Below are 14,381 nucleotides of genomic sequence, written 5' to 3' on the forward strand. Positions count from 1 at the left end.
GGCTTTTCCGTGGCTTGATGCTTTGTTTCCTGGAATTGACTGTTGGTTTTTCATATTCCCTATTTAATTAACTTTTAAAATAATGTTTTGTGGCTATTTGTATTCCCCTCTCATGTCTATAAATAGTAGATATTTTGGGTTGTTAGGAATATGTTATGTGATTGATTTTTGGAAATGTAAACCTGCGGGTTTTGTTGGAAAAGCTTGCGAGCTTTGTCCACTTCTTCTTCTCTTCTACTCTAGGAAATCTTGCGAGATCTTTCCACCCTTCTTCTCGGCTTCTAATCTCTTTCGTCTCTCCGCAAGTGACCACTTCACCCGTATCCCTCTTCTCAAAGTAAGCAAGTTTAGGGTGTCTTGTTAGAGTCTTTGTTTGTAAGTCGTTTAATTTTAAGAGTTGTAAGTCTTTATTTATAAAAGTGTTCGTTTATGTGAAATGTAAGAGTTTGTTCTAAAATTTCTAAGTTATCACTTCTTTTTTAGCATTTTGTGTCTTCTTTTATATAGGAAGTTGTTTGTGTTTTTGTGAGCAAAAACTTGGGCCCCTCCCCAAAATTTTTGATTGCATTAGGAGACTTGTACATGGGGAGAAAAAAAAAGACAAAAGCTCTATTTTGTAGTCATTTTAACAACAGCGGGAGTGCGAACGAGGCTGGATTTTCACACACGAGGATGGACGACTACAATTGGTGCCATTTGCAAGACCGCAAGATGGGACACTGTAACAAGGGGTGGGATTTGAGCAAGCAGCAGAAATATTCTCTCTCTCTCTCTCTCTCTCTCTCTCTCTCTCTCTCTCTCTATTTTGAGTGGACGTCAACAGTCATATTCAAATAGAATTAATTGCCAAACAACTTTATATTGATTTATTTATTTTAACAAGCAAACATGTTGCCTTATAAATTCCTTTTATTACTATAATTTAAAGATATGATGTACCAACTGAATTTTGTTAATGACTTGTCCGAGTAGTTATTATTTTTGGGGCAAAAGCTTAATAATTAATAAGTGGGAGAAGGGAGTTTGCATATTATCAATGTTGCACTATAAGAGAAAGGTATTTACTTTAAAATTTTTATATTTTTGGATTTGAAAGAATACTATGAATTAGTAGCTCTTTTGATATATATTAAAGGTTGTTAATGAGAGAGAACTCCATCTGAGCATCTGTTTCAACCACGGTATCCAAGCCCCCAGGCTTGGTCATGACAGATGTAAACACTGAATAGCCCACCAACATGCATGTGCGTATTTGCTTAGTTGATCAAAGGACTATGATGCAGTTTAGCATATTTAATCCAATTATCTCTTGTTTTCTTTGGTGTCAATTGAATTTAGAATTTTAGCTGTATTATTTAACTTCATCTGCTGCTGCATAGCTGATTTCAATATTAACTTTATGATAGAGGTAGAGTTGAATGCAGTCCTTTCATGTGTTTTCTGCATAAAATAAATAGATATTATTGCCATCCTCAGATACTTCAAAACCATAGAAAAAAAGAAATACGGTAAGTAAGAAAATACGTCCCAGATCATAAAAGGACAGATATTATATGATAACTCACTAAGCACATTATGGAATTAATACAGCTCAAGAAAAAAATCAAATAATGAAAAACAAATTATATGATATTATGATCACACAAGGACACCTATGGAGTGGCAAAATAAAAATTAAAAAAAAAAAAGTAAGAAAGTGCGTTTGCTATAATTTTGTTAGGAAAAATTTATGGCTATTTCAAAAATGATTGACAGAAGAAAGAAAATGTGTACATTGAAACATATATGATAAGGAGAGTTATAAGAATGATAAAGAAAACTGACCTTCTGCCTTCGTTATATCCTACAGCAAAAGAAAACAGGGACAAGGAATTAGGAGCGGAGAACTAGCACAAATACACCGCACAAGTTTTATGTACCCACCTTTACAATCCTTCTTGTGGTAGAAGTACAACAACTTCCATAACCAGAGATCACTACCACCTGCAATTATTGGATCCTTAAATAATTAAGTTCTGATGACAAAAGAAAAAAGAAGAGGTCAACGCACCACTTCAAAAAATTAAAGAAATGTAATAAAAATAAGCAGAAACTACAGAATCAAAATTACAGAAGCAGTACCCGTTTTAGAGGCTCGAATCTCCTACTGCTTTCTGGGTAAAGACCAGCTGAGCTTAATCCCCAAGAAGAGGAAAAGAAGGCTTTATACTGAGTCAAATAACCTAATTCCCTCACCTTGCTCTTGAATTGGTGCATTGCCCTAGAGGCTGATAGGGATAAAAAAAATTATGTGATTATTCTCTTAAAAATTGGTGAAGCTGCGCGATACGTGACCCAAAAGTCCAAAAGGAGGCAGCTTTGAAGAAGTTGTGTTGGCAAGTTTGCGAGTGAGTTTCACGTGTACTTTTTGCACCTATTTGAAGTGTGCTTCTTCACAAACAATTCTGAAAAATGCAAACAACCAACACATCAAAAGATTACATTACTGAATACCAATTAAGTTAGAGACAGTACAATAATAAATAGATCCTCTTTATATAGCAATTTATGCGACAGACGCAGACATGCCTGCAATGAAGACCTAATAAGTCATTCAAGAAAAAAGAAGGACAAACAATTAAAAATTACTGCATTTTATGATTGGGCCAGCAACAACTTAGGGCAGAAGAAAAGAAATAAATATTATTGAATAAGTACACATATAGCATTACATATCTAATTATTCAAATCTTAAAATTCAGTGTATTTCAAATCTAGCAAATCTTTGTGACAAATTGCCAAACTCAGCTAGGACGTGATGAGGACTCTTGCTTACTACTTATCTCCAAGGGCAATCCTCAACAGACATTTTGTGGGGATTTTGACGCTAATTTTCTTAGAATTTGGTAAGAATTTCCACCTTTGTATTCCCTATTAACTCTTCCTCAGAACAATACCTTAAGCCCGTTTGGTTTAGTATTTTTTGCCTGCTTTACAACGAGATTGCCTACCGCAAAGTGGGTGTATACCGTTGTGCAAAAACTTAAGACAATTTTTACACAATGCATTTTAACAAATTTACTTTTTAGAAAGTGCACATAGCAATTTTTAATAATAATCTAACCTGAAAAGAAAACATAAGACCAATCAACCATACTCTCAGCAGTAGCAATGGGGATCTTTGTGTTTGTGCTAAAATACATAGAAACGTTGAGCAAATAAATGATCAATTTAAGCTTAAGTAATTTCAATTTTTCAATTTGATTTTATATTGTAATTTCTCCAGTTAAGGAATTTTGAACGTGTAGGTGATGATGCCTATGAGAATGGGATATGCTCTCTCTCTCTAATTATTGTTCTTTGGTCAAGGTAACTTATCGTTTGGTTTGATTTAAGTGATTGGACATATCAGTTCAGTTGCTGAGTTCACATCCTGTGGTTCCTACAGCAATTTGGGCATGCTTTGGAGTTCCACTGGCTATTTGGATACGTTTTGGAGTAAGTTGGCAGGCTTACATGGCTATGTATTCTCTAGTTTCTGTTAATATGGCTGTAACCAATCATTCTATTTTTTGAAGTGAGACTTTTTGGAGATACTCTCCTGTAGCGCTCGTTCCAGGCCTATAACTTGGCTTTTGCTGGCGCTATATTCATTCATCCTTTGGCATGACTTGTGCTGAAATCCTAAACCGGGTGACTAATGTTTTTTTGATACCCAGACAGCGTGGTCTACTTTACTAGGCTTATCCTTTACGTGAATCAATACGACATATATATATATAATTATTTTTCAGGAAATGAAAATATGTTTCTTGTCACTTCTCATTTCATTTCATTTCTTCTGTTAAGGAGTTCGCACCAACTCCAAAGGTGCCCCAACCTTCCTAATTCATCAAGAAGCATAAAAAATTGGTGCCCTTGTTCGTTCGCCCACTCCATCTTGTTCATCTGTCTGTCTCATTCGAGTCCACTGCTTCCTCCAACAATTCGATCAACTCCATCCCTCTCGTTCGACTCCGCCCCTTCATCCATTAGTTCAAATCAAAAATTCAAGATTTCCTTGCACTTCCCTCCACACATTGGAGGAAAACAATTCTTCCCACTACCACCAACAAAAACTCACACCCCAACCCTCCATATCTCTTGGCCAAACACCTCCCTTCCTATCCACAAGCTATACCCTATGAAAATTCAATTTTGTCGTGAAAAAGGACTTTGTTTTAGTTATGACTCAAAATTTAGCACTCAACATCATTGCCCTAAGACAAAATTTCATAACTGGAAAAGGGTAAATTATCCGCCACGGATTATCAAATCAAGGATAACCTTCTCTATTTTAAAAACCACATTTATATTAGTAAGCATCGCTCTCAAAAATTCTTTACTTACTTAATTTCACTTTAAACCTTTTGCAAGTCACAGCAGTACCCTGGAAAGTATAAAAAGGCTCACTGCAAGTTTTGACTGGCCGGGACTCCATAAAGATCTTAAATTTGTCTGTAAATGTCTCATTTGTCAGGAAAACAAGTCTTTTACCATGGCACCCGCTAGCCTCCTTTCTCCTCATTCTGTACCATCTCAAATTTGGGATGATTTGTCTATGGATTTCATTACGGATCTACCAAATTCACAATGTTACACTTTTATTCTAATTGTCATTGGTCATCTCTCCAAAATAATAGTATCAAATAGGTAAGCATTTTTAAGCAATTTTTGGCTTCGCCTTTTTTCTTTAAGTGATACAACATTCCATTATAGCATTGTTTATCATCCTCAGCAGATGGCCATAACAAGGTACTCAATAGACGCACATAGAACAATATCTTTGTGCTTTCACGTCTACCGATTTTAACTCACAAAAACCAGCCATTAAGTCTACCAAGTGCAATTTTAGCATCCCGGATTATTTAACTTTGTGGACAATCTCACAAATGGGTACTTTTAACTACTCTGAAAGACTCCAGTTGGGAGAATTTTTTAGCCTTCTCTATTGCTTTTACATCTCTTAACCTTGAGGATAATATTTGTCTTTATGGGGACGGGACTGTTAGGCAACAATATATTCCCTTATATACAGACATAATACATAAACAAGTTGAAGAATGGATCAAAAACTCAAAAGAAAAAGCTAAAGGCAACACTACAAATGTTATAGTATATCACCGAAGAGGAAGGAAGAAACATTTACAAAACATACACAATCAGCTGCAGAAAATCAGCAAACCACAATAGCTTATCCTCAACACAACAAAAGCTTTCGGCCCAACATCTGTAGGTTCAGGCATCAGCCCATGGTTTATCATGGTCCAGGAAAAACTGAACCATACCAAACCCACTTGAACCTTTTTCTTATTTTATTTTCTGTTTTCTAAATAGCAGTCGACCTCACCCTATTAACCCCATTAAACCAGTTATGTAAAGTCCTATACATAGCTCCAAAAAGTTGTAATTATTTTTTCAGAAAATGAAAATAAGTTTCTTCTCACTTGTCATTTCTTCTCTTAACAAGTTCACACCTACTCCAAATGTGCTCCAACCTTCTTAATTCATCAAAAAGCATAACAATATTCCTCATATTGCAGTAAATCTTCTATCAATTCATAAAATTATTGAAGACCACAACTACAAGGTTAAAGATACTAGGGAAGAGCAATCAAGACAATACATACCTAATCAATGTAGTACACTCAAGGGTGATTGGCTTTAAAGGAGCTATAAAATATATAGCAAAATTCTTTTCCACAAACAACTTCCGATCCAAAAATCTTTAGGTGCATTTCCTAAATCTGCATTAACAAACAATATAAGAGTAAACTTGATCATAAAAATTGATATTTAAGGGGAGAACTCTCAACTAAAAGATAAGTTTAATAAAACATCTACCTTTATCTTGACATTCCTACAATACAAATTCTAAAAAATCCAGACACTATATCCCTTAAAATCTATACAATAAGGAATAAGCTCAGCAAAAATCTCCAAAAAGCTCAAAACTCAAAACCATTTTTTAAGTAATAATAATCAACTCATCATTACACATTTCACTATAAATCTAATCTCTAGTACATATCTTTCTAAAATTTTTCTCCTGCCCATAAAGTCTTCCTTGCAAATATCAAGTCTAATTCTATTATAATGCCACAAACTCTATTTGAGACACTTGGAAAGAACATCATGAGAGAAGATATATATGTTCTGTAAAAACAATTATAGTTTAGAAAATGTTAACTACCAAAAGAGAAAGAAACAGTATAATTTGTTTTTCTGTAGAATATAAAGCGTATTGAAGCCTAAAACGAGATAAAATGAGTGGTAGCTAAACGATATACTTAATCCTATAGAATTGACTATCATGAAATTTTTGCTCTCGTTTTCTCTTGTTACAAAAATGAATACAATATGCATCTTAATTTCTATTAAAATCAATTATAATTGTTCATGCACCAGTATGATGTAAATAATGCCTTCTACATGAGGATGTTGAAGAAATTTATATGGATACACCACCCAAATTTTATAGTTCGTTCACAAAGAAATAAGTATACAACAACATCAAGCCTTTATCCCACTACGCGAGGTTGGCTACATGAATCTTTTTTCTCTATTGTGATATGTTAAGAGTCAAATTCTCATTTAAATTTAATAAATTTAATGTCATTTTTAATATTTTCTAGTCAAATCTTTTTAGGTTTACCTTTACATTTCTTAATATAGGCCCAATCCAATACATTTACTCTCCTAACAGGGTCATCGGAAGGTCTGCATTTTATGTCCAAACCATCTAAGGCGGCTCCTCTAATCTTATCTGCCACTAGAGCTACTTCAAAACTTTCACATATATACTCGTTTCGCATTTTGTCTCTATGAGTGAAGCCACTCATCCACTTGAGCATCCTCATATTTACAACACTTAACTTAATTTTATGCTTCTCTTTAAAGGCCAATTAATTCTACACCAAAACCATTGCAGGTTCCACCACCATTATAGAATGTTTCCTTAAGTTGCAGAGGTATTTTATCAACAGCACAAACAAGCGACATATTTCTCCACTTCAACCATCAAACTTGAATTCTACTAATAATATTTTCATTTACTTCGCTATCACTTTGAATAATAGACCCTCACCCAAGATATCTAAAATGTATACTCTTATTAATAACTTAATCGCCCAAAGATACAAACCCCCCCCAAAACAAAATTACAACGAAAATACATTCTCACTAGACATTTGCAAGAGGATGTACCTTGATGTATGTTTTTGCTGATGATATTCTTCTTGTTCGATAAGACAGGAGGAGTTGAAATAAACTTGAATTATGGAGGTAAACATTAGAGGACTAAAGTTTCTTTAATAATCAAAAAGCAATAATGGAGTTAATTTAGTATATTAGGACTAGTGAGGGGATTGTTGACTTTGGGCCATCAAGTCATTAATAAGAGTAAATTTTAGATATCTTGGATCTATTTTTCAGAGTGATGGTGAAATAGATGGGGATATTATCAGTAGAATTCAAGTTGGATGGTTGAAGTGGAGGAATGCATCGGGCTTGTTATGTGATAGAAATGTACCCCTCAAACTTAAGGGAAAATTCTATAAGATGGTAGTGAGGCCTGCAATGCTTTATTGTGCCGAATGTTGGCCATTAAAAGAGAAGCATAATTCTTTGTTAAGTGTGGCAGAGATGAGGATGCTTAGGTGGATGAGTGGCTTTACCCTTAGAGATAGGATACGAATGAGCATATACGTGAAAAGGTTGGAGTAGCTCCAGTAGAAGATAAGATTAGAGAGAGTGGCCTTAGATGGTTTGGTCACATAAAATAGCGGCCTTCTGATGACCTGGTTAGGAGAGTAGAGGTATTAGATTTGACTTGTGTTAAGAAAGGTAGGGGTAGACCTAAAAAGACTTGGTTAGAAAATATTATGAATAACCTTTCTTTATTAGATTTAAACGAGAATTTGACCTTTAATAGGACACAATGGAGAAAAAGGATTCATGTAGCCGACCCCACGTAGTGGGATAAAGGCTTGATGTTGTTGTTGTTGTTGTTATTGTATTCTGTTTTAGATCTACTCAAATTAAAACCTTAAGACTCTAAGATTGACCTCCAATTCCATGACTAAGGCAAAAAGAATATCCATGACTAAGGCATACACCAGGTTACATCCTCTTGCAAATGTGTGGTAAGAACATCCATGACTAAGGCAAAAATATATGGGCTTAAAGTTGATCCTTGATATAATTCAACTGAAATAGGAAATAAGCCACCTTGTGTTTGCACACAAGTAACAGATCATCATACATATCCTTCATGACTTAAATATAAGCATTATTAACTCCTTTTTTTCTAGAACACTCCAGAGCACCTCTTGGAATTTACCATATGTTTTCTCTAAATCAATAAATATCATATGCATATCCTCTTTATTCTCTCTATACTTCTCCATCAAACCTCTAAATAAATATATAGCTTCCAAAGTAGACCTACCTGGCATAAACCCAAATTAATTTTGAAAAACATTAGTATCACATCGTAACCTATGCTCAATAACTCTCTCCCATAGTTTTAATGTATGACACAAACTTAATTAATCTATTATAATTCGTACACTCTTATGCACTACCTTTATTCTTAAAAATAGGAGACAACACAAGGAAATATGTATGTAAATTAAAAAATGCATTGTATATCATTAGACAATCTATGAGAGTATAGTTTGGCATATTCACAAAAGTCATGAATGAAGCTAAATGCAAACAAAGAAAAAAGAGCATGCCCTCTTCATAAAACAATCTACATATAATAAAATCTCAATTTGTATCATATATGTTGATGTTATAACAGTCACAAGTCATAATATTAGAGAAAAGAAATCTCTCAAGAAAAAAACTTGCTGGAGAATTTGAGATCAAAGAGTTCATATCATCAAACTACTAAAAGAAACAAAAATAACTAATTGCAAATCTCATTAAACCTCGACAAAAGCATGACAAAATTGGATGAAGACGTAGAAGTAACAGAAATAAAATATGATGATATCAAAAATTAGTGGGGAAAAAATGTCTATTTATCTCACAACCATCCAAGCATTGCATTTGCATTGAGTCTCATCAGTCAATTCATGTACAAACCCAAAGAGCCACCTTCAAGCTAGTTATAAATTCTTAGATGCATTAAATCAAGCCCTAGTAAAGAAATTCTTTATAAAAAGGATGATGTTTTATATATTGAAAGGTATAATGATGCAAACTATTCATGATCAACAGTGAGCAAAAGATCCAAAATTGAATATTGTATATTTTTTAGAGGAAATCTCATTAACATAGAGCAAAAAATATGTTATTTCAAAATGTAGTGTTGAATCTAAATTTAGAGTTATTGCCCAATGAATCTACAAGCTTTTGTTGATTAAAATCATTTTAAAAAATTTAAACGAAAATGAGAATGGCCAATAAAGATATAATGTGATTTTAAATTTGTTATCAGCATTGCTGATAATTCATAATTGTACCAAGCATGTAGAGATAAATAGACATTTCAGAAAAGAAAAACAAAAATTTGAGCTGATTTGCACTCTTTATATGAAAATAGGAAATTAACTTACTAAAGGATTCTTAAACCTAGGGGTGTCAATATTTGACACGACCCGAAAACCCGACCCGAACCCGACCCGAAAATTTCGGGTTAGGGTCAACCCGAACCCGAAACGGGTCGGGTTCGGGTGAATGGAAGATTAAATAATCATGGGACCCAAAAGTTAACCAATCTTAGTACGAATCTTCAAGTAAATGGATAAAGGGTTTTAACTCTTAGATCAATCCTCTTATGAATCTTAGATTACAATATGTGTGCCTCTTGTTCCTCTTCTAACTATCAGCACCTCTTGCGAACTTTTTTTCTTTTTTATAAATATTTCCATTGTAAGACTTATGGATAAATTCATATATACCTTCACACTTTGTATATAATAAAATTTAAAGTAATTCTTCTACTTTTCTATAAATTTATGTTTCTCTAATGTCGAAGTCACTATAACTTTTATTTATAATTGAAACTTTTGGTTATTAATGATATGGATGTTAGCACTTACTATTTTTTTATTTTGAGAAAAGTATTCATTTATATATAGTGATAAAGTTTTATATAAAGTTCCGAGCAAGTAATCTTCCCAATGTATATGATGAAACTTCATTCTTTGCACTTTACACTGAAACAAACAAGAAAAATAAGTTATTTGCATTTACTTTACTAGCTATCAATAAAATTTGAGTTTGTTGAATAAACAACATTTATTTTACTCTACATTTTGAAAATCAATATATTCTTAATGCTTACAAACAAACAACCCCTATATTATTTGGTAATATTCCATTTTATCTCGTACCATAACATGAATTAATAAAATTTTAAAAAGGACATAAATGAGGTGAAATCAAGCACAAACTTTTCTAGAGAGTCGTTTCACCATCTTACACATCATACATAACTAACATGAATTAAACATCAAAAGCAAAAAGGACAACAATGTGTGATTATGGCACAATAAAAAAAACTAACGATACTTTCAAATACTTCTTAACCACTTCTTAATAGACCATGAACATATTTTAGACACTTATTACACAAACTATCATTTTAGTTGTGTGAAATATGATTTTTCATGTTTGATTAAGAAGTCTTGCAACCTCATCAAAATCAATATTTATAGGGATAAATGCTCAAGGTTGATTTAGAAGTATACAGTCTTTACAAAACTAATTTTCAATTTAGTATTTAACATGCATCACATGCCTTATTATTTGGGCTTTAAATCCTGAGTTACGTTGTCAAATAATTTCATAGGATTTAATATCTCTTTTGCCAAGCAGTTTTCAAAATTTAACACCCTGAAGATTTGATAAATACGAATTTATCGAATTTATTAAATCCTAATTGTTGCCAAACAATAGGGGGATGTTTGGTAGCCGATTTTAATTAGGATTTATGCTGAATTTACGCTAAATCCTGCAAAATAGAAAAAAAAATAGACGTTGTAAATCTGCACCCGACATAAATCCAAATTTATTGTTTTTTGGTCATTAAAGGTGCTAAGGTCACTAAAGTCAATCGCAATCTCATAATCTTCATTTAAAATTTTAGTAAAATATCTCATCCACCTTTGTTGAATATTCTTTTCTAATATAAAAGCATTTGTTGATATTCATCCTTAATACATTTCACTTGAACTGAATCATTACTACTCTTATCTCTTTGTTTAGCTAACTCATATATATATATATATATATATCTTTCGTCATTCTTAGTATTCAATCTATTATATAAATCATTAAAAGCTAAAATCTTCACGTTGCAAATTACTTTCTTAGAATCCTTACGTGTTTCTCAATTATCAGAATTTTTACAGTTACACTAATTTTTATAACAAATCTTTTTATTTTATATCTTTTTTTGCAGTTTTTCATTCAACCACCAACTATTTTTACTATTAGTAGTTTTTTCCTTTGATACTCCAAGCACATCTTTTTCAACATTCTTAATATCACTAGTTATTTTTTCTCATATGACATTAGCTTCCTGCACAGACAATATCTTAAGATCTAAAATTTTACTCTTAAAAATATTTTTGTTATTATTCTTTAATGCTCTCATATAATTCTAGAATAATGATTTACTTTATTTTTTAATTTTTGCAGCTTTATCTTAAATTCCAAAACTATAAGCGATGTTTTGTACATAAATTTAAGCAACTCGTACTTAACACGCAAATTAAATTCAAAACACATTAAATTTTATTTTTAAATGAATCAACCATCCTAAATCTTGGATTAGGTTACCAAATAGTTTCATAAGATTGAATAGGATTTAACAATTATAATACCAAACAGATTTCAGGATTAAACATACCTAGGATTTTCTAAATCTGGATTTATAGGATTTGCTAAATCCTACAAGTTGCTAAGTAGCCCCTAAAAGTGGAATGAACGCTACAAAAGAAATTCAAGCATTTAATAAAATACGAACAAGTACTAGACTCAAAAAAGAGGAAAATAGGTACCGACGAGCGCACAGCACACGCTCACCAGTCCTGCCATCGCACTTATACGAAGAAAAAAGGAAGCTATAGACTCCACTGATCCAACAAAAGGAAGCAATGACAGACGGTGCCAACGTTGTGCAGAGCTTGCCAACAAGTGAAGGAAACTGTAAAGATGGGGACCGAGTGGAGCACGAAAGCTTACAGGACCAGTAGAACTCGGACTTGGAATGGCTATCGATCTTTGCCGCAATATGCCAACAACCTTCGGGGCTGTTTGGTATCGGATTTACAGCGGGATTTAAGTCGGATTTACGCTAAATCCAGCCAAACAGTTTTTGTGCGGGCGTTAAATCCCGGGATTCGGCAAATCCCGGATTTACGGATTTAGGGCTTAAATCCGGGATTTAATAAATCCGAGGGGTAGCCGGATTTATTAAATCCGACGGGATTTATCGGAAGAAGCGCGCCAAAGGGAGAAAGTTACCTTCACAGCCAGCGAGCTCCCGTTCTTGCTTCCGATCAAAATGTAGAAATTTCCGATCCGACGGGAAGGGACAGACGTCGAAGGAGCGAAGTTGAACAGTCACGAAGGAAACGAAGAAGCGACGCATGCAATCTCTACACCTCCTGCGAAGCAACGAAGCCTAACAGCAACAACCTCCTGCGAAGCAACGAAGCCTAACAGCAACGACTAAAAGAGAAGATGAAAGGCAAACCTAGACGCCTCTAAGTTATTATTTATTAACTTAATTAATATAAAATATTAATAAATAAGTAAAATAATTAATTGTATAATTAGTGCATAAATTTATTATCTAATTTAACTTAATTGTACAATTAGTAATTAAATATTAATAGAATTAGCTTAATTAATATAACTTAATATGTTTGTATTATTAAATATTTAATTAATAGTGTAAATAATAATTAATGAGTAATTTGTACTTAATATGTTATTAAATTTATAACACATTAATTTTTATTTTTAATTATAAATTTATTTTTAAATTTATAGTTCGTAAACCCTGTCAAACGTTTTAAGAGCGAGCAGTAAATCCGAATCGATCGTAAATACCGCACTTACGGATTTAAGGGATATACGAACTACGAGATTTATGCACTTGCGAGCGAATGCTTCTCGCACGGCGGCCTTATTGTGGAGAAAGATGGTTACCTTCGCAGCGAGCGAGCTCCCGTTGTGATTTCCAATCTGACGTCGTCGAACGAGGCGAAGAAGTGACGAAGAAATGGCCGCGAGGAGAAGTACAACGACGAAGAAAGGGAGTAGTTGAAAAGAAAACCCTACATTTATATTAGAAATTAATTTAATTAATATAATATAAAACTATATATATTGATGATATAATTAAATATTAAATTATATTTAAAAATACTTAAATAATTAGCATTTTACTTAATAATCAAATAATTAGTTATGTAAAATATTAATTAAAGAATCAAGTATAAGTAATTAAATCATTAATATTATAATTAACAAGAAATACCTGAAATAATAATTAATTAGAAGTAATATAATACTTAAATAATTTTTAATATCTGAGTATACTATTAATTATTTAAACAATTATTTAAGTAGTACTTAAATAGTTATTTAAATAAGTTAATCATTAAACCAACCTCTAATTATATCATTTATAAATATAATTTATTGACATTTATTAAAAATGAAATTAATTTGTAATTATTATTTCAAATACAAATTAAATTTGATTTTTGATAAACTAACCTCTTTAAATCCTGAATTTCCTCAAACTGTTTTATAGACTTCAATCGGATTTAAAAGTTCTCTTGCCAAGCAATTTTTAAGATTTAACATACTTAGGATTTACAATTTTTAAGATTTAACACATTCAAAATTTACTAAGCTTGAATTTACAAGATTTATGAAATCCTGCTTGTTGCCAAAGAGCCCCAAGCTAGTGTTTACCTTGATCGTCACTGCAAAGGAGTCATTGATGAATGGAGCTGCAAACGAACCAAAGATTCAACAAGCCTAACTCATAATCGTTGATTAAATAATCAAATAAAGTTAAATAATGATTTTTTCGACTTATCTATAATCATAAATAAGCTGATGAAGAAGCTCAATAAAAATAAAGTTCAAGCAGTTCTATATGGGGCTTAATTAAATCTCATTATAAAAAAATAATTACTAATATCATTTGAATATTAATATTTATTAATTAGAGAAATCATAAATATATATTAAATTAATATTATTATATTATAATTTACTATAATAAATTATTTTTATATTATAAAAATATATAAATTCTTTTTTATGTTAAATTATTTTACTATATTGAATTTCTTCATGCTCAAGAGGTAGTTGTTCAAGTTTGT

At 32.2% G+C, this 14,381-nt stretch overlaps 1 protein-coding gene across 2 annotated transcripts in view; it reads right to left on the reverse strand.

The window, feature by feature from the left end:
- LOC110115779 (probable mitochondrial import inner membrane translocase subunit TIM21) overlaps positions 1–12,729 on the reverse strand; it is a 44,286-nt gene extending 31,557 nt beyond the window's left edge. The window contains exons 1-5 of one of the 2 annotated variants that reach the window (XM_020849144.1): positions 12,502–12,729; positions 5,649–5,765; positions 2,122–2,444; positions 1,924–1,983; positions 1,825–1,843 (exon numbers count right to left, since the gene is read on the reverse strand). In XM_020849144.1, the coding sequence (XP_020704803.1) occupies positions 1,825–1,843; positions 1,924–1,983; positions 2,122–2,256 (214 nt within the window). In that variant the 5' untranslated portion in view covers positions 2,257–2,444; positions 5,649–5,765; positions 12,502–12,729. The remainder of the gene's footprint in view (positions 1–1,824; positions 1,844–1,923; positions 1,984–2,121; positions 2,445–5,648; positions 5,766–12,501) is intronic. The other variant, XM_020849143.1, reaches the window with a different exon arrangement.
- Between the last annotated feature and the right edge of the window lie 1,652 nt (positions 12,730–14,381).

Source organism: Dendrobium catenatum, unplaced genomic scaffold (assembly GCF_001605985.2).
Source record: "Dendrobium catenatum unplaced genomic scaffold, ASM160598v2 fragScaff_scaffold_1482, whole genome shotgun sequence".
Classification (NCBI taxonomy): domain Eukaryota; kingdom Viridiplantae; phylum Streptophyta; class Magnoliopsida; order Asparagales; family Orchidaceae; genus Dendrobium; species Dendrobium catenatum.